The sequence below is a fragment of the Hemiscyllium ocellatum genome, chromosome 24 (genome assembly GCF_020745735.1).
Source record: "Hemiscyllium ocellatum isolate sHemOce1 chromosome 24, sHemOce1.pat.X.cur, whole genome shotgun sequence".
Classification (NCBI taxonomy): domain Eukaryota; kingdom Metazoa; phylum Chordata; class Chondrichthyes; order Orectolobiformes; family Hemiscylliidae; genus Hemiscyllium; species Hemiscyllium ocellatum.
Genome location: NC_083424.1, coordinates 29,456,386 through 29,483,439, shown reverse-complemented (window position 1 = coordinate 29,483,439; position 27,054 = coordinate 29,456,386). Strand labels below are relative to the sequence as shown.

The 27,054-nt window shown below is 37.0% G+C and overlaps 1 protein-coding gene across 2 annotated transcripts in view; it reads left to right on the top strand.

Moving 5' to 3' along the window:
• clip1a (CAP-GLY domain containing linker protein 1a) overlaps positions 1–25,853 on the top strand; it is a 166,490-nt gene extending 140,637 nt beyond the window's left edge. For both annotated transcript variants that reach the window (XM_060843645.1, XM_060843647.1), the window contains 6 exons: positions 8,246–8,298; positions 16,321–16,438; positions 17,880–18,039; positions 20,636–20,688; positions 24,189–24,316; positions 25,079–25,853. In XM_060843645.1, the coding sequence (XP_060699628.1) occupies positions 8,246–8,298; positions 16,321–16,438; positions 17,880–18,039; positions 20,636–20,688; positions 24,189–24,316; positions 25,079–25,307 (741 nt within the window). In that variant the 3' untranslated portion in view covers positions 25,308–25,853. The remainder of the gene's footprint in view (positions 1–8,245; positions 8,299–16,320; positions 16,439–17,879; positions 18,040–20,635; positions 20,689–24,188; positions 24,317–25,078) is intronic.
• Positions 25,854–27,054: the final 1,201 nt, after the last annotated feature.

Here is a 27,054-nt window from a genome sequence, read left to right as displayed (position 1 = left end):
TTCCTTGGATGCTGCCTGACCTGCTGTGCTTTTCCAGCAACATATTTTCAGCTAAGAATATTGGACAGTAAATTTTTCATATTTATACCAGTTCATAGTTATTTGACTTCCCCTATTTTCCAAGTATGAATAGTTTTGTAATTCTTTTATCTCAAACATCTTGTGTCCTGGCTTTTGCTGCTCCACTTAATTTTTGACTATAGGTAGCTTTGTACTGTCAAGCTAAGTTTGCACTGAACTGAATCGAGGCTATCCAAGAGCTAGTTTAAAACCCGAGTAGCAAGTGAGGAAAGAAGACTTTTACATAATTGGCAAAAGTGTCAAGGTTCTGGAAAGTTGAAATGCTTGCATTTTGACCCATTATGCGATCTAGCTGGTTTGATTCTTTCCAGTTATGATTGTGCAAAGAGAAATCTTCAGTCATTCCAATAGGATAGCATTCCTTTCACAGTTGTCGCAGGTTTTACATTTGTTAAATACTAGTCTATTTTTAAAAATGTGTTCTAATTTACTGAATTTTCATTGATCAAATTGTTTCCTGTTTTATAAACATCATTTACGCATCTTACAGTAGTTAAATTTCAGTAAACCGATTTGTCTCCTTCTGGCTGTCAAACAAATATCAACTTTCAAGGTCAATAGTGTTTAAGTTGAACAGAAGCCAAGGCATCTGTGAGCCTGTAACAAAATACCTTGTAAAATCAGGTTCATTATATGAATTAATGGCAGACTTGCATTTTGTAAGCTCAGGACATCTCAAAGCCATTTCCAAGCATTGAAGTACTTTCAAATTACTTTTACTGTTGTAATTTGGGAAATATGTAACATTTTCTTTTTCATAGACAACTTGGCCGAGAGAGACAAACCTCTGGTATGCAAGATACATTTGTGTAAAGTAGGACAGCACAAAATAAACTTGCAAAGCACTGAAGAGATACATTTTAATGCAATGTAAATTTTTGTTATGTCTATAATATCCCTATGTAAGGACATTCTGTACACATTGGCTGAATATTGAATGAAAAGTACTCCACGTCTATATCAGTTACCTTGAACCTAGAAACGTGAAAGTTCTTTTAATTCAATAGATCTAATATTGTACTGACACGAGAAAGAATATGTTGGATTGGCAAGACATAATGGGTAATGTTTAACAGAAATCAATGTTCAGGCCACAACTGCTTATAATCTCTATCAATAACTTGGATAAAGGAGTCAAGCATATGATTGCTAGATTTGCTGTTTTTCTCTTAGTCATTCATGGGATGTGGATGTCATTGGATCTGCTCATCTGGATTTATTGTCCACCCCTGAATTGCCAGGGAGAGAGTGGTGGTGAACTTGATCCAGTGGTGAACCACTGGACTCCATATGATGCAGGTGTATGGAAGGATTTTGATCCATTGGCAATGAAAGTAGTGATGTAATTACATGTTAGAATGGTGCACGGCTTGGAGGGAAACTTGCAAGTAGCATTGATTCCATGCACCTACTGCAATCAGATGGTAGAGGTTACAGGTTTAGAAGTTACTGTCTAAGAAACCTTATTGAGTTATTTCATTGAATCTTGTTGGTCATACTCACTGATAACACAAAAATAGGAAAATAGTTTGCAATAAGTGCACCAGGAGACTGCAAATGATATAGTCAAAGACTTCAGATTCTGAAACTGACACAGAATGCTGGAGAATGTGAGCAGATTTAGAACAGAACTCCTATATTGGACTAAAAACATTATCTCTATCTCTCTACACAGATGCTGCCAGACCTGCTGAATTTCTCCAGCCATCTGTTTGTATTTGACCAACCAGGTTGTGGTATTAAGGACACAACCAAATCAGGCATTGTCTTATTGAACTACATATGGATTTGAGGGCCTAAGTGGCCTACTCATCCTGTTTCATTTGTTCAATTAAATATGGTCTGATTTTTAAAAAAAACTCTTGGCCAATATTCTTCCTTCCATCTGAGCCACCTACACCAATTATCTAATTGTTCAGGCAGTGCAATTTGAGGGATTCTGCAGCTTCACTTACCTATTTAACAATGGTCTGTACAGTCCAGAAAATGAAAATAGTTTCAGAAGTTTTGATTTCATGCTACTATGACATGGTTTGTTCACGTTGTTAGGTTATTGTCACTTACTGAACAAAAAAGCTGAAAAATTTAGCTAAATAGACATATCTATAGTATCTTCCCAGACTACTGATGTTTATATACACTTATTTCTATTTCCTGTTAAATACATTTATAAAACTCATCAGTATCATACCAGTATTGAATCATCATTTTAATCATTTAATTGTCATTAAAAACCTGGAAGTTAAAGCAAAAGGGAGGCATTGGATGCTTGCAGTGAGGTTGGCTTCTCTGTACGTTCTATCTAATCCATAATAATTGGTTAATAATTGATAAGTAAAGGCATTCAGTTTGATAAAAGTACTTGATTTCTATTTTTGTTTCTTCTGGTCCTTAATAGTAAGTGAATTCACGAAACTACCATTTATACGTAGGATATTGCACAATTGTTAGTCTAATGCAAAAGTTTTAGAAATGAATCAATACACTATATCAAGATTATGACTCCTCGTTCAGTGGGATTCTTGAATATTGCTGATGTGATAGGATTTCTAAACTTCTTTTTACATACAAAGTATTAATTTGTTACTTAAAAATGAAGTTTAGTAGGAAAAAAATTGCCTTGTGCTGAAAGACAGCAATGGTGCTGCAATAAAGCCAGTGGGTGCTATGTATTGCACCCATTGTTGGTAACACTTGAATGGAGAAATGGAAAGGGGTGAAGGGGCAAATATAAAATTACTCAGAATTTAAGGCAAACATTGCAGATTATGAATAGATGAGAATAATAGATCCTCCCTGTTTTCTTGGTATTTTTATACTTTGGTAGTTTTTCTATTTAACTGACAGTGACTCATCAGGAAAACAAAATAAGGCCAATTATAGTTGAGTTGTACATTATCTATTTTTAATTTGTCCAGGGAATTTGAGCATCATTGGATTGGGCCAGCATTTACTGCCATGCCCATCCCTGATTGCCCAGGAGAAAGTGGTGGTGAGCAACCTGTTTGAACCATATGCAATCCATATGGTTAGGTGTACCTACAATGCTGTAAGGGTGTTGAAGGATTTTTGATTCAGTGACAATGAACGAACAGCTTGAGGGTGGAGGGATGCTCTCCCAGGTTGGGAGGGAAATTTGCAGTTGATGTTCCCATTAATCTGCAGTCCTCATCCTTATGGATAGTACTGGTCTTGGATTTGGAAGCTGTTGTTTAAGTAGTCTGAGAGTTTCTGCTCTGAATTTTGTAGGTTGTGCACACCAGCTGTATTGTCAGTGGTGGAGGGAGAGAACGTTTGTGCCTTAATAGCAGATTTCCCCGCTGTCCATTTCAGTGCCATTAATTTTATAATTAGGGGAGCAGAACAACTGAATCTATCTTTCAGTAAACCTTCACAGTAAATGGTTGCAATGACACACAGAATAACCATTAATGCCCTTAAATCATTGAAAAGCAGGTGATTATTAACATTATTAGCTGCACAAATTAAAAATGAGTGTTTCATTTCTGAAGGCAATGAGAATCCAGAGACAATATATTCCTGTTAGAGTGAAAGGAAAGGCTAGTAGGATGCTGGATGACTAAAGAAATTGAAGGTTTGATTAAGAAAAAGAAGGAAGCATATGTAAGGTATAGACAAGATCGATCAAATGAATCCTTAAGAGTGTTTCAAGGCAGTAGGAGTATACATAAGAGGGAAATCAGGAGGACACAAAGGGGACATGAGATAGCTTTGGCAAGTCAAGTTAAAGAAAATCCAAAGGGTTTTTACAAATACATTAAGGACAAAACAGTAACTAGGGAGAAAATAAAGCCTCTCAAATATCAGCAAGGCGGCCTTTGTGTGGAACAGCAGGAGATGGGGGAGATACTAAACAAGTATTTTGCCTCCGTGTTTACTATGGAAAAGGACATGGAAGGTATAGAATGTAGGGAAATAGATGATGATATCTTAAAAATGTCCATAGTACAGCGGAGGAAATGCAGGATGTCTTGAAACGCATAAAAGTGGATAAATCCCCAGGATCTGATCAGGCGTACCCTAAAACTTTGTGGGAAGCTATGGAAGTGATTGCTGGGCCCCTTACTGAGATATTTGTATCATCAATAGTCACAGATGAGGTGCTGGAAGACTGAAGCTTGGCTAACATGGTGCTACTGTTTAAGGATGGTAAGGACAAGCTAGGGAACTACAGGCCAGTGGGCCTGACATTGGTGGTGGGCAAGTTTTTGGAGGGAATTCTGAGGGGACAGGACGTCCATGTATTTGGAAAGGCAAGGACTGATTAGGGATAGTCAACATGGCTTTGTGCGTGGGAAATGATATCTCACAAACTTGATTGAGTTTTTTGAAAGTGACAAAGAGGATTGATGAGGGCGAGCGGTGGATATAATGTATATGGACTTCAGTAAGGCATTCGACAAGGTTCCCCATGGGAGACTGGTTAGCAAGGTTAGATCTCATGAACTTCAGGGAGAACTAGCCATTTGGATACAGAACTGGCTCAAAGGTGGAAGACAGAGGGTGGCGGGTTGTTTTTCAGACTGGAGGTCTGTGACCAGTGGAGTGCCACAAGGATCAGTGCTGGGTCCTCTACTTTTCATCAGTTATATAACTGATTTGGATGTGAGCGTAAGAGGTATAGTTAGTAAGTTTGCTAATGTCACCAAAATTGGAGATGTAGTGGACAGCGAAGAAGGTTACTTCAGATTACAATGGGATCTTGATCAGATGGACCCATGGGCTGAGGAGTGGCAGGTGGTGTTTAATTCACATAAATGTGAGGTGCTGTATTTTGGGAAAGCAAATATTAGCAGGACTTGTACATGTAATGATAAGGTCTTGGATACTGTTGCTGAACAAAAGAGACCTTGCAGTGCAAGTTCATAGCTCCTTGAAAGTGGATCGCAGGTGGATAGGATAGTGAAGAAGGCGTTGGGTATGCTTTCCTTTATTGGACAAAGTATTGAGTACAGGAATTGGGAGGTCATGTTGTGGCTGTACAGGACATTGGTTAGGCCACTTGTGGAATATTGCGTGCAAATCTGGTTCCCTTCTTATCGGAAAGATGTTGTGAAACTTGAAAGGGCTCAGAAAAGATTTACAAGGATGTTGCCAGGGTTGGAGGATTTGAGCTATAGGGAGAGGTTGAATAGGCTGGGGCTATTTTCCCTGCAGTGTTGGAGGTGAGGGGTGACCTTATAGAGGTTTATAAAATCATGAGGGGCATGGATAGGATAAGTCGGCAAAGTCTTTTCTCTGGGGTGGGGAAGTCCAGAACGAGGGGGCATAGGTTTAGGGTAAGAGGGAAAAGATGTAAAAGAGACCTAAGGGGCAACTTTTTCATGCAGAGGGTGGTACGTGTATGGAATGAGCTGCCAGAGGAAATGGTGGAGGCTAGAATGACTGCAGCATTTAAAAGGCATCTGGATGGTTATATGAATAGGAAGGGTTTGCAGGGATATGGGCCGGGTGCTGGCAGGTGATACTAGATTGGGTAGGGGTATTTGGTTAGCAGGGGTCTGTTTCCGTACTGTACCTCTCTATGACTCTGAGTGTCTTGGCTTAGTGGTAGCACTTTCATACCTCAGACAAAATGTTGTGTATCCAAAGCCCATTCTAAAATGTTTGAGCAAGTAATCAAGGATTCCTTATAATTTGTGTTGAAGTGCTACACTGGAGGTTCAATGTAAAATCAAGGTCTTTCAACTTGACCAGATGAATGTAAAAGATCTGTGTCGCTATTTGAAGAAAGTAAGGAAGAGTTAGAGTGGAAAAGACCCTTTAATGCAACTCTTACATACCAACCAGGATTCTTAAACTCAACTCGTCCCATTTGCTTGCGTTTGGCCCATATCCCTCTAAACCTTTTCCATCCAAATGTCTTTTAAATGTTGTACCCTTCCTCTGGCAACGCATTGCATATACACACCAGCCTGTGTGTGAAACGTACCTCGTCAGGTCCCTTCGTCTAGCTGAATGTTGTCATTTATTTCACTGTTGTGTGTAACCTGGCTTCCCATATTTTATTACATTGCAATAATGACTGCACATCAAAGATATTTAATTGGCTATAAATGTTTTAGGAGAGCCAACATTTCAACACAAATGCAATGTTCTTTATCTCTGGCTGAAAGAAATAAGAAATAAAAATAAAATTAAGTCCTAAGTATTTTTGAAAAATGGTGCCTTTCAAATTTCTACCCAAGTGTACTGCATTCATTTTCTAAGGAAAACCATTTGAACAAAATTAATATTATTGAGTTTCATAATTTTTTAAAAATCAGATTTTTTTTTACACTTTGCAGTCTTAATGTCTACAGGTTTAATCCTTCGAATTAGGGGCATGTTAAATCTCTTGTGGAAATGCATATATTTTATTGAGCAAATGCATCATTTCATAACATAGAAGGAGCTGTTCCACTTAACATGTATTTGCTGCTTCTCTGCAAAAGCAAACCTGCTAGTCTTATTCCTGGCTTTTTCCATGAAATCCTTTTTTTCCTTCAGTTGCTTGTTTATATCCCCTTTGAAACCCATAGTTGAAGTTGCTTCATTTATACTCCCACACAATACATTATAGATCCTAACAATTTGCTGAGACCCTTTTCCAAGCCTTCCAGTTAGTTAGTTCTAAACCTGACTATTATGGGATGGGCTTTCTTCCCATTTTCTACCCTCTGTGAATTTGAGGGCATCCAAATCTCTACTGTCATTGTCCATTGCACACAAGACCTTGTTAACCCATAAATTTTCATTGGTCTACATTAACTAATTAATGTCTAATTAAATAATGTCTCAATTTTAATTATCCAATATTTATGATCGAATTCCTTCATGACGTCTTTTCTTCCAATTTCTCCTCCAGACCTACATCCCTCCAAGATACCTGGAATCTTCTAATTCAGGCCTCTTGTGTAACTCTGATTGTTATAAACTATACCGTGCTGTTGGCAGCCACACTTGCAGCTGCCTCTCCCTAATCTCTAAAATCACCTCTACCAGAAGGATATGGATGCTTTGGATAGGGTACACAGAAGTTTTACCAGAATGTTGCCTGGTATGGAGGATTTTAGCGAGGAAGAAAGGTTGGATAGACTGGGTTTGTTTTCACTGAAATGCAAGAGGTTGAGGGGCAACCTGACAGAAGTTTATAAGTTTGTGAAGGGCATGGAGTGGAAAGTGTGAGGTTTTTTTTTCACTATGGTGGAGGGCTGAATTACTTGGGACACGGGTTCAAGGTGCCAGTGATGAGGGAGTTTAACAGTGATATGCAAGGTAGGTTTTTCTGCACAAAGGGTGGCGAGTGCCTGGAATGTGCTGCCAGAGGAGGTCGTGGAAGCAGACCCAATACCAGCATTCAAGAAGCACCTGTCTGAATACATGAATGGGAAGGGAATAGACAGATATGGATCTTGTAAGTTTACACAGTTTTAGTATGGAAGGGGGAAATGTGTCAGCAAAGGCTTGGAGGGCCCAATGCCCTGTTCCTAAGCTGTATTGTTCTTTGGTCATTGTCCTACTATTTTAAGGTGCTCTCTAAAATCTAACTGTTTGACCAAGTATATAGTTAGCTCAGTGTCACATTATTTGAAAATGCATTTGTGCAGTGACTTGAAACATTCCAAGGTATTAAAGGGGCTTCCTTAATGAAAGTTATCCTCATTTTTCTCTCATTTATTCAATCTGCATTAGAATCATAGAATCATTTGCAGCAATACAGGAGGCCATTCTGCACATAGCGTCTATGCTGGCCCTCATAGACACTTTGAGTGTTGCAAACCTTTAATTTTCTGGTAATGATCCAATTCTCTTTTGAAAGCATCAGTTGACCTTGTCTCTGAAGCATGATTTTCCTTACAAGCTGGGAAAGATTTTGCAGAAATAAATAGCAAATATTGGTGTGCCTTCTCCTGTGCTGCTTCCCACGAAGTGTAACATTCATCTCATTAAGCTAGCAATTAAATATTCACGAATCATTTATTGTGGTTTTTATGATAAAGATGTAGATATTGGATACTATTAATGGCATCCATATTTCAATACTGGTTTGGGAATAATATTTTTATATAGCTCATTGGAGTTTGAGTATTTGGGCAATAAATGTAGATGCCTGTCCTTAAAAGACTTTGCAAACTAAAAGGTTTTGCTTTATACTTTTCAGCTCGAAGAGGAGCGATCTGCACTCAATAATCAGCTGCTAGAAATGAAAAAAAGGTAAGCCCTCCACATTATGACATATGATGCCTGTGTATACACGTCAAAATATCCATGTATGTCAGGGGGATACTTAAGCACAGTATTTAACCAAATCAGCTTTTAAATAATGCAGACGTAACTTATCTGTTAAATATAAATGCCTATCAATTAGAGAAAAATATAATTATATGGAGTGATTGGGTTGCTGTATAGAGAACCAACAGGAATTGATGGCCACTTGCTTTGCAGTAATGGCACTATTAAGTTGGCCCATCATAATATACTATGTTGATGGACAAGCACATACACTTTGTGTGTAACCATTTTTCCTGGTACTTTCCAAATTGATTTATAAATTCTTAATCAATTACAATAATTAAAATTAAATCATAATCATCAATGGGCCGAATGGCCTGCTTTTACACTGCAGGGATTCCTATAATTCTATAATTTCACCATTGTAATTTTCAATGGAGAATAAAGATTTTCACAGTATTTCACAGTCACAGTATATTATTTTTACGTTAAATATTATTAGTCAATTCAACATTGCTTTTAAATGATACAATTTCCATTTTCATGGATAAATTTTGCTTGTCCAATTCCTGGTCTGAGTAATGGACTGGAGTTGTTCAGTTAATGCATTCCAGGCTTTGGCGAAGGACAATTTTACTGTTTCATTAGCAACCACCAAAACAAAAATCAAAATTTGATAACTCTTTCCTTGTAGATATTTAGACAAACTTTACTGTAGGAATAGTTGTTCTTATGATGGTCACAATCTGACTATTTTCTTGGAGATGCCCAAAAGTGGGAGCACTGTGAAAATAGTTATATGTGCTGGAAAGCAGAGATTGATCCCAATTTTAAATCGAATGCACAACTTCCACTTCCAGAATGTACAATTCAGTAGTACTTTAGACCATTTTGATACTTGGCCTCTTAAGAATTACTGATTGTGAAATAGTAGTTTTTCTCTTCAGCAATTTACCTTTGCTACATTGCCATTAAACTCCCCAAGTTGAAAATTTTAATGTTTGGGAAATTTTTGTGGCTGGCTTCCTGTAAAAGAAAGGAAGCAGATTTAACAAAAGAAAAGTAACTTTAGCATTGTAATATTCATAAGATTCTTTGTTTTATTTTTGAAGTGCCAGTCATTACAGCAAGACATTTGTAAGCTTATTTAGTATTCAAACTTTACTGCTAAAATGGTGAAGAGACCTAAAAAATGTTACCGGAGGTAATTACTCCACATGTAGGAAATCTGAAGTAAGAACGACTAAAAATTGCAGCAGGTCTGGCAGCATCCAAAGCTGAGAGAAATAGTTTAGTGACCTATGAAGAGTTATTGTGATGAAAGTGTGTTGTGAAATGTTAGAAATGTTTCTTGTTCCATAGATGCTACCTGGTTTGCTGCATATTTTCTGTATGTAAATAGATTATTCAGGATTAAACTATAATAAAAAGTGAAATTTTCAAACTTTTTCCAGTTAATACAATAAAATAATGCCTATGAAAGTAGAGTTATGTCAATATTATTTAATAACCTGTAGTCATTTGTCTGTGACAGAATTATTTAAGATAAAAGAGACATTTATACATAAAACTTTTTTGCACTTAATTTCAATGTATAAATTTGTTTGTTTAAAGAAAATGTATCAAGTTTCAAATGATAAGGAATAAGTTGAGCTTGTGCTGTGATCCAGATCTTGATTAGTTGAGATCAGTCAAGCCCAGAACATTACATCTTACCAAAGAAGAAATGCTGTTGTTTCTGCTTCATGTTTAAGCATGTTGAGTAGAAAAAAGGAACATAGCAGGAATGTCATCTATGGATGTCCTGTATAATGTCCTCAGAATTTGTGGATGCAGGCAAACCAGACTAGATCTGAATTGAATTGTGTGCAAGTTATGTATAGCATAGAAAAGTAAAATGATCTTGTTAATTTTGTGCAATCTTGTCTAGAATGCATGTCCCGAAGGAGAAACATTTAGCATTCTTACATGGAAAAATGCATTGTTATGAGCATAATTCCATTTCACATGCAGCAATGTGCCTGTTAAAACTGTATCTTCCAATTCAGCATACTAGATTCTATCGTTTTTAAAATTAGGTCATTACTTTTTCTAGTCTTTTTGTGTTTAAATTTGAGGTCACTAAAATGCTTCATCAGTTATTTGGGTCACTGTTGAAAATCTATGTAAATCCTTTGAGAGCTCAAAGTATTTTCCATTCCTAAATTTTTTTAAAATCACTTTTTAAAATATGACCTCTTTCAGTCCAACTAAACTTAAATGCATTAAGAAAACTAAGACTATGTATGTTATTAGCATTGCCTGATTAAAATGGCAAATTCTACCTTATATCTAATGGGAAAATAACCTGGTAGCTCTCAAATTATTTCAGGAATAAAAATCAGGAAGCCATTAAATTTGCAGATGTTGTAAGCAGAAACCTGATCGTCTCTGATTTTCCAAATGTCGAGTGAACCTGTGCTGTAAATGTTGTAAATGGATATCTATTTCAATAAACATTAACTTGTGTTTCTGTGCTAACGCAAGCTTGTCAAACAAGTCACTGTGGCTTGCAAAGTGTCATTGTGTCTTTGCACTACTTATAAAACCTCATCTCACTCCTTTCTCTCTCCTTTTCCTAATTTTGCTGTCCTTGCTAAATCTGTCTGTCTTTGATGGTAAGACTGAAAAAAGTCTATCCACGTTACAATAAGTAGCCAAAACCAATCAAAATATATTTTTTGTACATACTTTGGCTGCAACCTTCCTTTACTGTGTCTTGCTTCTGTGTGAATTATTTCAAGCAGCTTTTTAACGAAATAAACCATTTAATGCGGAATTCTGTAACTTCCTGGATTGTAATTTGCATTTTTCCTCCATGTTTCTAACTTGTGCTTCTTGTTATCTTGCATTTTTAAAGCTTGCCCAATAACACTTCAAGGTATTTGCTTCATGACTAGACTTTTTTCTTACTTTCATAGTAAGAGGAGAATCTGGGTGATGCAAGGAACCTTTGATACAAATTTAAAAAAACAAAAAGCACTACTAAATTTGTTTTAGAGAAATGTTAATAGTTTGTCTCACTAACTTGAATACTTGTTGGATTCCTATTAGTTGTAGATAATGCTGGTATTTTCAGGATCTAGTCTTTAAATTTCAAATTTCCAACCAGATAATTGAGAGCTTTAGGTTCAGAATGCATTGTTAGATACACCGGTCGAAGAGTGTGGTGCTGGAAAAGCACAGCTGGTCAGGCAGCATCCAAGGAGCAAGAGAATCGATGTTTTGAGCATAAGATCTTCATCAGAGCTGTTAGATACACCAGTCTAATTTTCTAATTTGATCATCAGATTTACAAAGCCATTATGGTGGCCACCTATTTAAGTTAATATAGTGTATAATTGTTAGAAATACTTAATATTTGAGGATTTTTCTAAAATATATTTCCCTCTGCGAGATCATTGTTCCCTACGATAGAATGCATGTGCATCCTGATGAAATTCTGCAGACTATTGAGTGTAGGAGTTGGGACGTCATGTTGAAGTTATGCAGGAGGTTGGTGAGGCCACTTTTGGAGTACAGTGCACAATTCTGGAAGGATATTATGAAATTGAGGGTTCAGAAAAGATTTACCAGGAAGTTGGTGGGACTGGAGGGTTTAAGTTATAGAGAGCGGCTGGATCGGCTGGGACTCTTTTCACTGGGGAGTATGAAATTGAGCGGTGACTTTATCGATGTTTATAAAATCATGAGGTCAATAGTCACTCCAACTCACTCTGACTCAGTTCGATGATGTCTTTGTTGAGCATCAAATCCGCTTCATTCTGGACCTGTGCAGCTTTGAGAGCATTAAACCTTTCGGAGTGCTGTTCTCACTTCTTGAACTTTTTGTTATTCCACAAATTCTTATTTCTCTGGAAGTGAGTTTTTAAACTCTTCCAGCAGAATAATCTATCTTAGAGCTTTACATGTCTTACCTATTTTGAAGGCCTGCACCCATCTATCAAATTTGCTATGATTAGTTCTTTCAATCTCAACATAAGTCTAACCTGGTTGCTTACGCTTCTCATACCAATTAATAGGCATTCAAAATAGCCTTTTTTATATCTTCATAGTCTCCTGATTTTTCATCTAACAGCGCTACAAATACCTCACTAGTAGTACCTAACAGTCTGAACTAGCATTATCCACAAGTTCTCTGACCATTCCATCGGCCTAGCAAATTTGTAAAATGAAATAACGATGGCTTCGACATCCTTCTCATCAAAATGTGGCAATATTTGTATACATCAGTACTTTCTCCCTTCATCTTCTTCATATTTATCTCAAGAGGGTTGGAATATAAAAGCAGCGATGTGCTTCTGAGACTTTATAAGCTCTGGTTAGGCCCCATTTGGAGTACTGTGTTCAGTTTTGGGCTCCACACCTCAGGAAGGACATACTGGCACTGGAGCATGTCCAGCGGAGATTCATACGAATGATCCCTGGAATGATAGGTCTAACATACGAGGAACAGCTGAGGATCCTGGGATTGTACTCATTGGAGTTTAGAAGGTTAAGGGGAGATCTAATAGAAACTTACAAGATAATACATGGCTTGGAAAGGGTGGACGCTAAGCAATTGTTTCCGTTTGGCGAGGAGACTGGGACCCGTGCGCTCAGCCTTCAAATTAGAGGGGGTCAATTCAGAACAGAAATGCGGAGACATTTCTTCTGCCAGAGAGTGGTGGGTCTGTGGAATTCATTGCTGTGGAGGCCGGGACGCTAAATGTCTTCAAGGCAGAGATTGATAAATTCTTGATGTGACAAGGAATTAAGGGCTACGGGGCGAATGCGGGTAAGTGGAGTTGAAATGTCCATCAGCCATGATTAAATGGCGGAGTGGACTCGATGGGCCGAATGGCCTTCCTTCCACTCCTATGTCTTATGGTCTTATGTTGTAGAGTCATAGAAATGTACAGCACGGAAACAGGCCCTTTGATCCAATTCGTCATGCCGACCAAAGAGTTTGTCTATTTTTCCTATCCATGCTCCTCATGATTTTAAAAACATCTGTAGGATCACGCCTCAGCTTCCGACGCTCCAGGGAAAACAGCCCCAGCCTATTCAACCTCTCTCTATAGCTTAAATCCTCCAATTCTGGCAATCCTTGTAAATCTTTTCTGAACCTTTTCAAGTTTCACAACATCTTTGCGATAGGAAGGAGACCAGAATTGCACGCAGTATTCTAACAATGGCCTAACCAATGTCCTGTACAGCTGCAATATAACCTCCCAACTCCTGTACTCAATACTTTGACCAATAAAGGAAAGCATACCAAACGCCACCTTCACTATCCTATCTACCTGCGACTCCACTTTCAAGGAGCTATGAACCTGCACTCCAAGGTCTCTTTGTTCAGCCACACTCTCCAAGACCTTACCATTAAGTGTATAAGTCCTGCTAAGATTTGCTTTCCCAAAATTCAGCACCTCACAATTATCTAAATTAAACTCCATCTGCCACTCCTAAGCCCATTGGCCCATCTGATTAAGATGCCGTTGTAATCTGAGGTAACCTTCTTCGCTGTCCACTTCACCTCCAATTTTGGTGTCATCAGCAAACTTACTCACTATACCTCTTAAGCTCACATGTAGATCATTTATATAAATGATGAAAAGTAGTGGATCCAGCACCGATCCTTGTGGTACCCCAAATCCCGGCACCAAACTGGTACAACATGGACTTCTAACTCCTCTGATAATGAAGCCAAACACCCATAATCTGTTAAAATGAGTGACAGAACTCCTAAATTCCACTGTTTTAAAAAAACAATTTATTTTCCTAACTCCTAATAGTAAACATTAAACAAAAGCTATTCACTACTTACTATTTTACTCCAACTCTATAAAAATGTGCTAATCCAATAACACACTTATGACCATAACATTAACTTAATCTCAAGACCACCTGTCTTCTCCACTGTCTTCAATCTTCCCTCTGATCTCCCCGGGTCATTTTTTTTTCCTTTTTACTGCGAGTATGGTTTGTATGAAAGAGGTACCTTTTGATAGAGAGTGGTTTCTAATTTCTTTAAGAGCAAGATGTTCAATGGGCAGTTGGCTGTCTGGCTCTACGGCGGTTGCTCGCTGTTTGATGGCAGTTGCTCTCCCTCTAATTTTCAAATTACTGGGTTATATATGCTCCTTGACATATTAAATTCTTATAATTTGATTGGTTTCCAGGTATCAAAACAATAAAATTCAAATTCCATTGGCTTCTGGTATCCTGGGCATTGTTTAAATTCAAATTGTTGTCAAAACAACAACCAAAACACAGGTATCCATTTTACAGCCAGTTGTTACATTTGGAACAGCCTGACTTTAGCTGGCAGCTGTGGCTGTACTTTAAGTTCAGAAAAGCATTTTCTATCTTAAAGTGACTACACATGCTTTCAACTTTGTAACAGTAGGAAAATATGTTGAGAAAGGCATAAGGAGGTTGCAGAGGAAATATAGTCGGGTTGAGGAAGTGGGTAAAAATATGGCAGATAGTGCAAGATGTGGCACAGTGAGTTCAGTGGTTAGTATTACTGCCTCACATCGCCAGGGACCTGGATTTGATTCCATCCTTGGGTGACTCTGGAGTTCGCACATTTTCCTCATGTCAGTTTGGGTTTCCTCCCACAGTCCAAAAATTGAATTGCCAATGCTAAATTGCCTTTTAGTGGCCAGTATGGTGCAAGCTAGGTGCATCAGTGAAGGTAAATGTGGATTTACAGGGATAGGTTGATGGGATGGGGATATGGGTGGGTTGCTGTTTGGAGGCTCAGTGCAGATTTAATCGGCCAAATGGCCTCTTTCCACACTGTAGAGATTCTATATGAAAAAATGTGAAATGGCTTATTTTAGTAGGAAGAATTTTTTTAAAAAGCATTATTTAGATAGATACTGAGTTCAGAATTCCAAGGTATTGCAGGAAAACAATTGAAACTTAAGTGATATATGAATTCTGAAACATATTTGCCATAATGAAATGAGTGATCTTTGAAGTGTTTTGGAAACAGTTTTCTTCACTTTGACACAAAATATTGCAAACATTGGGGCAGGCCAAATTTAATGTTTCAGTTGCTAATTTTGTTCTGTTTATCTGATATTTTGAACACTTTTGCACTGGGCAATAAGTTCAAATAGCTGTCAGGTGGCCAGGGTAACTCATTATGAATATTAAGTTCTATTGCTTTAAAACCCAGATTCTCCACTTAGTTTTCTCATTCCTGTTTATGACTGATAGCATGGAAATCAATTTAGCAATTTATATTGCCTTCTCCGCTCAAAGAATTGGTTTCATTTCGTTCAGCATGCTATTTGTGTCTTAATGAGCCTGCTCTTTGCCTGCTGGATGTGAATGCTTCCTCATCTGTGCTGAAATGTGTGTCATTGTAATTATAGTCTGTTTGAAAGTTCAGGCCAGTACCAATTTCAGAGAGGAATCATGCAGATCTCAGCAGGAATCACAACAGATATATATTTGCATGGCACTAGTAATGGTAGTAAAGCTATGCATGTAACTGTTGCTTGGCATCATGTGCCTTTTATGGATGTAAATTCTAAGTGAATTTTGTGTTTTTTTCTGTTAAATTATTTTAACAGTAAAATATACAATGTTGTTAAACTGTACTAGTAACATGGATACAGTCATTGGTATGCAAAACAATGCATGTTCAGATGACCGAAAGTGCAATTTGGTGTCAGTGTGGCCCAATCTACTTTGGAATAGTTTTTGTGTCTTACTGCAGTTCTAAAATGTCACAATGTTGACACAAGAATCAGTGAAAATGTAAGTATCAGATTTTCTATTTCTCAAAAGAAGTGCAAAAAGTATTTTAAAGAGTATTTAATGCACATTGAATTTTGATAGTAGCTCAAATTTGGTTAATTTTGGACAGCTCTATGCTGCTGTATACCAGTGAATGTGAAACTAAAATTTATTCTTTTTGAAGCATCTTGATTTGATAGCTTTCTGAGAGATTTCATTTGTCTGCAGAGAATCTTTATTAAAGAAAGAGTTTGATGAAGACAAAAAGTCCTTGCAGAAATCCATCACTACTACTAGTGCCTTGATCACAGATAGAGACAAAGAACTCGAGAAACTCAGGAATGAGGTAAGTTATTTGTCTAAACAGATGACAAAAATTTGGAAATACAAATAGTACTGTGAAAGATTTTTGAAATTCATTGAATGTCTTTTGCCTTAACAATTAATGATGAAGGTGATCATTGAGTGACATCACTCATGGACTAAACAGGATTGGTGGTGCTGGTGTTTGGAGGGTGGGGATGGATTGCCTGGGTTGATAGTGGGAAGCCAAATTAATTTTGCTAATTTACTGTAACTGAGTAAGAGTGTTGTTATCTTTACCAATGATAAATGTGGTAAAGTTTATTCAGCCTCGCATGAGTTTTAGGTTTTGTGCAGGTGAGTAGAATCCATTCACTAACTTTGCACTGTAAATCTATTCCGCACCTCAGTTGGTTCAAAAAGAAACTTCAGTGGATTTTGGATAGATGTGGTGGACATTTTGGAGAAAAAAGTCCCTTTTATTTTAAAAGAATTACTCTTTTTATTTCTATACCTGTATTTAAAGGACACTGTTGAAGACAGACACTGAAACCCTGCATTTTCTGATTTGTAACATTGATGGGAGCACACTAAAATAAGTAGGATCACCTTGTTTACAATAAGACAGCCCTAGAAGTAAGCTTTATTACAATATGTGGCTTGTAAGAGCTCCTCATCCTCACCACGTGAGGGAGCTGATTTCAAGTTGGTGATGATGCATCATCAACACTTGCAGTTTAGGTTACTAATTTTATCTCTTTGCAAAAGGGATTATGTTTCTATAGTGCCTTTCATAACATGATGGACTAAGTAGTTAAAGCTTGAATGAATCTGCCAACAATGTATGCTTCCATCAAAGAATACTTTATAACTAATTTTTGTGACTCACTAACCCAGTTGAAAATTGGTATGTACTGATATTGTCCCAGTTCAAAATCTGAGAAAGCTTTTTACTGTTTAATGAAAGAGTCAATACAAAAGACAGCCATGAACTGTTTGTTCAGTATGAATATTTAAGAGTAAGGTGTTATCAATCTAATAAATTCAAGGTGAAGTCAATCTAATTAATTCTGAGTCACTCCTACTTCATTAAAGGCATTCCATGTACATTAGAAAAAAGTGAGGACTGTGGATGCTGGAGATCAGAGTCACATGTGTGGTGCTGGAAAAGCACAGCAGCTCAGGCAGCATCCGGGGAGCAGGAGAATCGATGTTTCGGGCATAAGCCCTTCCTCAGGAATGAGGGCTTATGTAATGAGGGCATTCCTGAGGAAGGGCTTATACCCAAAACTTCGATTCTCCTGCTCCTCAGATGCTGCCTGACCTCTTGTGCTTTTCCAGCACCACACACTCGATTCCTTGTGCATTCTACTTTCTTGTAATGTAAAATATTTTCTAAAGCTTAAAATAAATAACTTGTCAGCTTGTAAAACGCATGCAATTTCTACCACCATCAGTGATGGTTAACTTTGTTTGGTGTATAGATCACAGTGCTACGAAATGAAAATGCCATGGCAAAACAATTGCAGTCAGTAGTCCAATCATTGGAATCTGATAAATCAAAACTTGAACAAAAGGTGCAGAATTTGGAGAAGAAAATCAATGATAACAAGAGGCAGCTTGACAATGTTTCATCCTCTTCAGGTAAATAGAACAACAAACTTTTGAATTAGTACAGCAAATTAATATATTTACTATTAATCAGTACTACTTTGGATGATTGTCAGCTTACAGACTGCTTTCGTGTTCCACTTTTCACTGTAAGATTAAGGTACTTATTTTCATAGAGAAATTCTTATGAAATAATCAATTCTAATTATTATCTATGAATTGTGTACCAGTTGATATTTACCCAGATTTTTGCTGTTACTGTTACAGAACCATTGAGTGGTTTTCATTCCCTGATTTCCCATTGTAGCTTTAAAGTTTGTAAAACAAAAAAAAATCATTTGCGTGATATGAGAGATGCAAAACCCCCCTCAATCCATTTGGTCATGTGATTTGTAGGCGTGCGGACGCACGCGCGCACACAGCTTTTGTGTCATGATGGTAAGCTGGCAGTGCTGTGATTTTAACTGCAAATAGGCTTCCAATAGACAGCATTAGTTCATATCCCCTCATGATATGAGACACTGACAATTTTGACCACAGGAAGTGACAATTGGCCTCTAGAAAATCCTCAGTTAGGCAAGTATGGGAATAGAACTTCTGGAGTGATTTGGGGTGGGAGCAGTGGATACTGTGTGGCCAGGCTGACCTACATTTTTCTTCTGTAGCTGAGAGGAACACTTTCATCTTGGACACCCTCCTCCAAAGAAAATCTAGAGAATCCATAGAGCCTCCAACTATATAATCATTTTCACTCTGTTCCTAAACTTGGTTAGAAAGCTGTGGCAGTTTTATCTCTCAGGCTATTGAAAAATATCGTCAGTGTAAAGACAGTGTCTTTTTGTGTTTATGCTTTATAAAATTGTAGACTGAAATGAGAAAGAAATGTTGCAAAACCATTGTTTTGCATGCATTGCTGCGTGTTTTGAAAAGCAAATAACCTGACATTCATGGCATGCATCATTTAAATGCATAGCAAACCAATTTATCTTCCCTTCAGTTGTTGATGTAAGCTGTGACTTTTGAATTGATAAGTCAGTGACATTTTATTAAGGAACCAGCTCTGCTGTTCTAAATTAGTGGAAGCATACGGATAAGGAGAATTGAGAGGAAGCCTGATGGGCAGGAATCGACACACAGACTACTGAAAGTTGTTGAATGTTCTTTTTCCCTCCATCCATATTTCTTTTCTGTCTAGGTTTAAATATAAAAGGGGATTAGTTTTAATGTATAAGGTTATATGGTGATGTTATATAACTATTAACCTGTAGCTAGAGTTTAACTTATAATGAATAGTAATTCTTGTTAAGTCTGAAAATTTGGGCCTTGCTTTCTGTGAACTTGGGCCTGAAAAGCAGGTACCTTGGGCAATATTTTAAAGTCTTTGACTTTTGTGACAACTCTGGAAGTATAAGAGCTTGATTTGCAGCTCACTGCCCTGTGAGGTGTTATATCAGGGCCTGATTATGTCATTAGCATGTACAAATTGAGGGCGTGCCAGCTTTGGATCGGCAATTTACCTGCTGTTCAGACCACCCATTAATACCCAAGATGGAAGGTGAGTAACACAAGGCATTTTAACTGTGTACTGTTCATTCATTGGATTTGTTTGAATTTCTCATCACATATTGTAAAATATATTGAATGACAAAAGGGTTCAAGGTGCCAAAGATCGTGGCTTTCCTCACTTTAGTTGTACCTACATCAGATGAGATGTAGGCAAATGCTTTATATGAAAACTGATGGAAGTTGAGCTCTCATGACACTCAATTTCTCAGAAGCGTGAAGAAAAGAAAAAAATCACTTAGAATACACCTTGTATTGACTTCCAGCCCTTTCCAAGTATTTTAGCACCCATCTAGAACTCGTGTACTCACTTAGACTGTTGAAAAATACAGTAGAAAATCTGCACCCCACAAATTTCAACAAACCATAATGAGTTTTGTTCTAATGATTGTCAGTGCAATGAGATTGTCCCTGCCCTCCTTTAAATATTTTGAGAGCATCATTTGCATTCACTTGAGAGGACAGACAAGGTTTAACATCTGATCTGATCTGACCATGTGGCACTTTGTATATCACCAAAGTGCATCTAGCTGTGAGTTCAAAGCATTAAAGGAGGGGTGATTCCACAGCCTTCTGACATTGTATGTCGAAGTGGTGTGACGGAGCTACCACTGACTCCCCATCCCCAATTTTCCCCCCTGCCTCTGAACCAGGCCCCAGAGCTCCTGGTTCAGAGGCAGGGATACAAGATACAGCACCACAAGCCCTCTCCTCTGTGGCTGATGCCGAATGGAATAAAAAAAGAGTAACCATAAAATTCCTCAAGCATATAGAGTAGTATGAAAACTAGCAAAGATTTCATGGACCTGACTGGCTCTACGATTGTACTGTAACCTCCTTCGGTTCAGTCAGTCAACAAAAGTATGAAGTAATACCTGGTATCTGGTGATGAGATACAAATCATGATAATTGACTCCAAAATCTCAGCTAATGTTTTAGAAATGAAAAGTTGGCACAATATTTCGTAAAAGTACATAGGATGTATTCTTGTAATGTTCTCCTGAGCTTGTAAACTCTTTGTACTTTAATGCATAATTAGGGTTTAAGCTATGTTATTTATTTCAAGGTGAACCAGTCATTGAAAAACAAAGTGAAGGAAATGATTCAGCTGAGAGCCAGGTAAACTTGTCATTTTATCATTTGCTCAACACTGAATTGATATTGTCAAAATGAAGAAAAATACTCAAATGTACAAGAGACAGATGTGTATTGAAGCACTGGTGATAAACTGTAACCAAGCATCATGGAAAATTTGTAATGAACAAGCTGAATTAAGTACAACAAATAGAGGATGGGTTATAATTTGTACTTATTATTTCTCTATAAATTTTTAAATCAGCTCAACTGTATGCAATATTTGACTGAGGGCTAAATGTAGTCTTTAAACTTCAGACTCAAAAGTCTTTTTTTGCATATACATAAAAGATTAAGAAATTCTCCAAAGGCTAGTTTCTGTTTTAAGTGCTTCTATATCTGAGAAGAGTTTACTGTAGTAATGGCTACTCATATTTTTCATCCAAGGAGTGGGAGAAGTTGATGGTTGCTTGAGAACAGACAAAGTTCTCTTCTTAAAATGATTGAAAACAAAATTAAAACATCAAGTCATACAACATGGAAACAGACCCTTCAGTCCAACTCATCCATGCAGATCAGTTAGCCCAAATTTAATGTCCCATTTGCTTGCATTTGGTCTATATCCGTCTAAACATTTTCTATTCATGTACCCGTCCAGGTGCCTTTCTAAATGTTGGAATTGTATCTGCCTCTACCACTTCCTCTAGAAGCTCGTTCTATACATGCACCACCCTCTGTTTGAAAACGTTGCCTCCTCAGATCCTATTTAACCTTAAACCTATAGATTTGGACTCCCTACCCTCGAGAAAAAGATCTTGGGATTCAATTCTATGTAGATTTTTATGAAATTAATTAGACCAGACATTGGACTGGCGAAAACCATCCAAGAATAAGCAATCACGTATAAATCGGACCTTCAGTTCTGCAGTCCCCAATATCCTGAGTCTGAAACAATCCGTTCTGTCTCCGTCATTAAGGTTTCTTTTGACCATTAGTCTTTGGAAAGGGAGAGAGAGTTCAGCATTGCTTACACACGTGCACATGTATACATAACACATGCACTACTGGCAGATTTACCTTATAAGGAGAGACTGGACTAGCTGGGACCTTTCCTATCCTGGACTATAGCAGGATGAGGGTGATCTTAGAATCATAGAATCTCTACAGTATGGAAGAAGGCCATTTAAGGTGAGAGGAGAAAGCTTTAAAAGGGATCTGAGGGGCAAGTTTTTCACTGGGTGGTTTGTATATAGAATGAGCTGCCAGTGGAAGTGGTAGATGCAGGTATAGGTTACAACACCTACAAGATATTTGGACAGGTACATGAATAGAAAAGATTTAGAAGGATCTGAGCCAAATGCAGGCAAATGCGATTAGTTTAGTTTGGGAACTTGATCGGCAAGAATGAGGTATTTATGCCCCACATGATTTTATAAACCTGTATAAGGTCAATCCTCAGCCTCCAATGCTCCAAGGAGAAAAGAACATCCAGTCTATTCAGCCTCTCCTTATAATCCAACCTTTCAGATCTGGCAACATTCTTGTAAATTTTTCTGTACCCATTCTAGTTTATCAGTATCCTTCCTATCAGCAGGGAGACCAGAATTGTACATAGTATTCCAAAGTGATCTCACCAGTGTCTTTTGCAGCCGCAACATGACGTCCCAACTCCTGTACTCAATGCTCTGACCAATGAAAGCAGATATGCCTTCACCACTCTGTGTGCATGTGACATTACTTTCAAGGAAATATGAACCTGCACCCTCTAGGTCACCCTGTTCACAAATACTCCCCAGGGCCCTACCATTAACTTTGTAAGTCCTGCCCTGGTTTGCCTTACCAAAATGCATCACCTCACATACATCTAAATTAAACTCCTATCTGCTCTTCTGATTAAGATCTCTGTACCTTCTCTCTCCATTATCCCATCAATTTGGTGCCGTTTACAAACTTGCACATACCAACAGTTTTCAATACAGCAAGTACCTTTCCCGATACTTTTTAAAAGCAATTATAACCAGGGATAGGGAATGCCATGGGATATTTTACATCCATGCAAATAGGCAACAGGGCTGGTCTCAGTTTAACATAATTTGGAAAGTGGCATCTTTAATCGTGTAGTACTGCACTGCCGTGTCAACCTCTTTCATTTTTGTGCTTAAGTTTAGGAATTGGACATGAACAATTATAAAACATTTTATTGCACAGAAAAACTAGTAGGGAAACTAACGGAGTGTTAAGCCACTTTTCCAAAATCTGGATTATTCTGCTGTTTGTGATCATTACCTGGACAGCTGTTTGGAAAATATCACCTGTAAATGAAGAGAGTTTATTTGAAAATATTTTTATCTTGTCAGGTTTATTAGATTGTCTTTCAATTTTTTTATGAAAAAAATGCTGAAAAGCAATAAATTGCAATTCTGTGTCTGCTCATTCTGCTTATTTCCTATTTTTGCAAAAGCTTTTAGTTAAGTAATGTACTAACTCGTTTCTTCATTTCTTCCCCTCTTGACACTGCGGATGCTTCTCTCCAAACAGCAAATGGTTTGTTTTTGCTTGCCTTTCTTTTCTTATCTGTTTGTTCTACATTTGTATCATTGGTTAAAAAAAAACCTAAGATCACCCTGTTACCTGAATCTTATCAACAGTAATTATTGTCAGGCTGGAGTTAATGTTGAAAGAAGGGGGAAAAGAATCAAATATTGAATATGTATATCGGATGATATTTGTCCATTACTGGTATGAGCTCAAAATTGAAATACTTTTATTAGTTAAAAGTGCCCATAATATAGTAAAAGTATTACATTTCGCACTTATTTCCTATTTGTTATATTTTCGTGAATGCACTTTCCCTTGACGCTGAATCAAGGCAAAATATCAAATAATGACAAAGTGTGATTCAAAAACAAGAAAATTTGAAAACAGCCAAAAAAAACTTCTCCTAATCTATGAAAGCTAATCCCAAATAACCAATTGAGAGAAACCACCAATACAAATGATAGGGAAATGTGACAAGTCAATCAACCAATATTGAAAAATTGCAGAATACAAACAAACATCATTAATAATTCGACTAAGTAAATTGTCTTTTAATGCCTCCATTTTTGGTGGGTGGGAGAAATGGAGCCTTTCCCAAAGTCCTATATTAAACATGAATTAATCTACATTTTGCTGAAGTTGCATTCTCCAGGACAATCTACAAGAATGTTACACTAAGGGAAAAACCAACATTGATAATTTTCTATTCATCCATTACAGTTTTTGACTCTATACAATCAGCAAAACAGTTGTGTCCTGTGAATTTAGTGAGTCAAAAAGAGTGTGAAATCTCTCTTATTATGGCTTGACTTACAAAGACCAAACATGCTCAGAATATATTGTGTGAGTGTCCAGAATATTCTCAATTTGCCTGGGCCTTTTTATTTCCGAAAACTAATATTTGTATTCAATTTTCATTGAGATCAGTGTGCACTCCCTTTTAAGGATTTCAAAAGTGATGAAGTGTTGAAGATAACTGATTGTATTTTAATCATTTTGAATCCTAGATTGATTTCCTGAACTCTGTGATAGTGGATTTACAAAGGAAGAATGAAGAACTGAAGGCGAAGCTAGCACAAATTGCTGAAGCGTCCCTTAATGGCAATGATGCTACTGATGAAAACAATTTTGGCAGGTAAATTGAAATAATAAACGTAGTGAATTTTCTGAATGCAACATGAAATTCATAGTCTGTACTGAGAAATCTGAGAATTCTTCACATCTTGAGCCCTTGATATTTGTCACTGAAAGATTCAAGAGATGGGAAATTAGGGTGCAGGTGTGCAACTCTCAAACTATCCAATACCTGTAATGCTTTAAAGAAGTTGCTTGCTTCCCAAAAGTTCAATTTGTAGATTTAATTGTACTGTTGTGAGAGGTACTGTGCAGAGAAATAAGTAGACCCCCTTCAGGATTTTGCTACCTCACCCATTACCATAAGATAGGGGGTGACTCTATCTTACAATAAAATCATTACTGAACTAATCAGCTTAAACTCCATTTTGCTGCTTTATCCCCATGAGCTTTGATCACCCTCTGCAGTAAAGAATTCCACTGGTGCGCTGTCTTCTGAAAGGGAAAAATCTTATCTTGTTCTACATGGGTAACCACTTACTCTGTCGTTATGCCCTCTGGTCTTAGACTCAACCACATGGGGAAACAATTTCTGCCGATCCCTAGCATCCCCTCCTGTTGAACAGATAGTTGTCAGTTTGTATGTAGCACAAGAAAGTTGAGAGAGAAAGATATAATAAGTGTCAAGTCTTCTAAAACACAAGACTATCAGAGCCTTTCACACTTTCTTCAACTGTTTAGTGTTGTGACCTTCAGGAAAGGTCATAAAATGTAGCTTTCAGACTAAACACTAATGATATTGCCATGCAATCTGCTTTTACAGCTTAAATGAGACACAAACAAAGAAAAAACCACCACCTCGTCTCTTCTGTGATATCTGCGATTGCTTTGACCTCCATGATACAGAGGATTGTCCCACACAAGCACAGATGTCTGAATTTCCACAACATACGACTTATCATGGCAATAGAAATGAAGAGCGGCCCTATTGTGACATCTGTGAAGTTTTTGGGCACTGGACAAACAACTGTAATGATGATGAAACCTTCTAATGCAATACCAGAGTACAGACATGGTCTGCATTTTTTGTGTAATTTTCTGCAGTTTTTTATGCTCTTTTCTGCTTAACCATTTTTCTCTTGTCATTACTGCACGTTCATATATATATACATTTATTACAGTTTCAGTATCAACTAACTTGAAAAATTAACTTATACAGAACAATTATTACATTTGGTTTAAAATTCAATGTATTAAAATCTTGTAGCATTTTAAACTATCTGCTTCTGAATGTCAGACTTTAGTCTATGTATAAAGAAAGTGTGGAAATTATATTATTTTACATATTATATGTAAAATATATGTGGGAAATTAGGCTTATAAACATGTACATATCTTGATTTATTTTGTCCCAACAGTAACTTACTCAGAAATCAGCATACGGATATGTTGAATATTTTTCTTTATTTCTAACTTTGGGTTTTGAAATTAATGTATAGTATTACAATTGTTGCAGGGAGAAAGCATATGTAAAGACAGTGTTAATCAAACAGTGTGTCAAGTTTAATAAATTATTATCTTTGTTTTGGTTGCCTTCACTGATCTGTACATGATGTGGCGTGTTTAATTCATCTTGTCATTTTAATTCTGAAATGTTTTAGATTGTCTGATTATTGTTTCCTTCACCATTTTAAGAACTTTATGTTCATGTAGCCAAACCAGTATCAGGATAAGATGTTCTTTAGTAATTGACTTCTAAGTGCTGCTCTGATGTTTGTTCTGGACAAGTCACATCCCAGAATGAATTCTGACTTGATAGTTCATTTTTTTAAAAATGTGACAGTCTTTCACTGAAACATAAGCACACCAGACTGCAGATTTGGCTTTAGTAATAAATGTTTGTTGCACAAAAGAAAAATGAAATAGAGCAGACAAAGTTAGCTGCATATAGTGCAATTTCAAAAGAAGTCCTATCTACTTCTCAAAACCATTAAGCAAAATCCAGAGAAGTGTTCCTTCCCTATCAAATCTACAGTTGTATTTAACTGCTTCAGGTTGGTTCTGGTCAGATAAACTGCACAACATTTCTGCTTTGATACACTTACCCGAGATCTTAGATTTTCTCAGCTTTTGAATAAGCAATGCAAACTTCTAACCAAATATCCCTGGTCACAAACCAAAACACTTACACAGAATTAACTTATTCCCTTAACTGTTATGATCAAACTTCTTTTTCTGGGAGAAACTATTCTTGCATCTGACTTTGGTCAGGTCTTTTTTGAACTGAATTCAAGAACTTTGTTTTTAAGAAAAAGAACACATGCCCATCCTTGACTATGATAAACTAATGGCTTAAATGTTTTCTCTCCTGCCTTTTTAAACACATTTGCATAGACTAACTTAAATCATTATTTTGAAAACCTGATCTCATAATTTTTTTAAAAATTGATTTAATATTAAAACCATTATGCTACTAATTTAAAATCCAAATTCTAAAAATGTGATCAATGTATAAATCTCACATCTTCCATCAAAATGCACATTCCATTTCTTACATCTCCTCTAATGACCAGTAAAATTGTTTGTTAATATCCAAAGCAATTGTTTCAGCTAATATTTATAAACAACTAAAGTAACAATTACATTAAAGATGCTATAGAAATATAACATCTCTAAGTGCTTCAAAAGAGTGTTATAACTTTATCACACTGAGTGACATTAGGCAGATGAACCAAGAAAGCTTTGTAAGTTTGTGGCTGACACCAAAATTGATGATGTGATGGACAGTGAAGATTATCT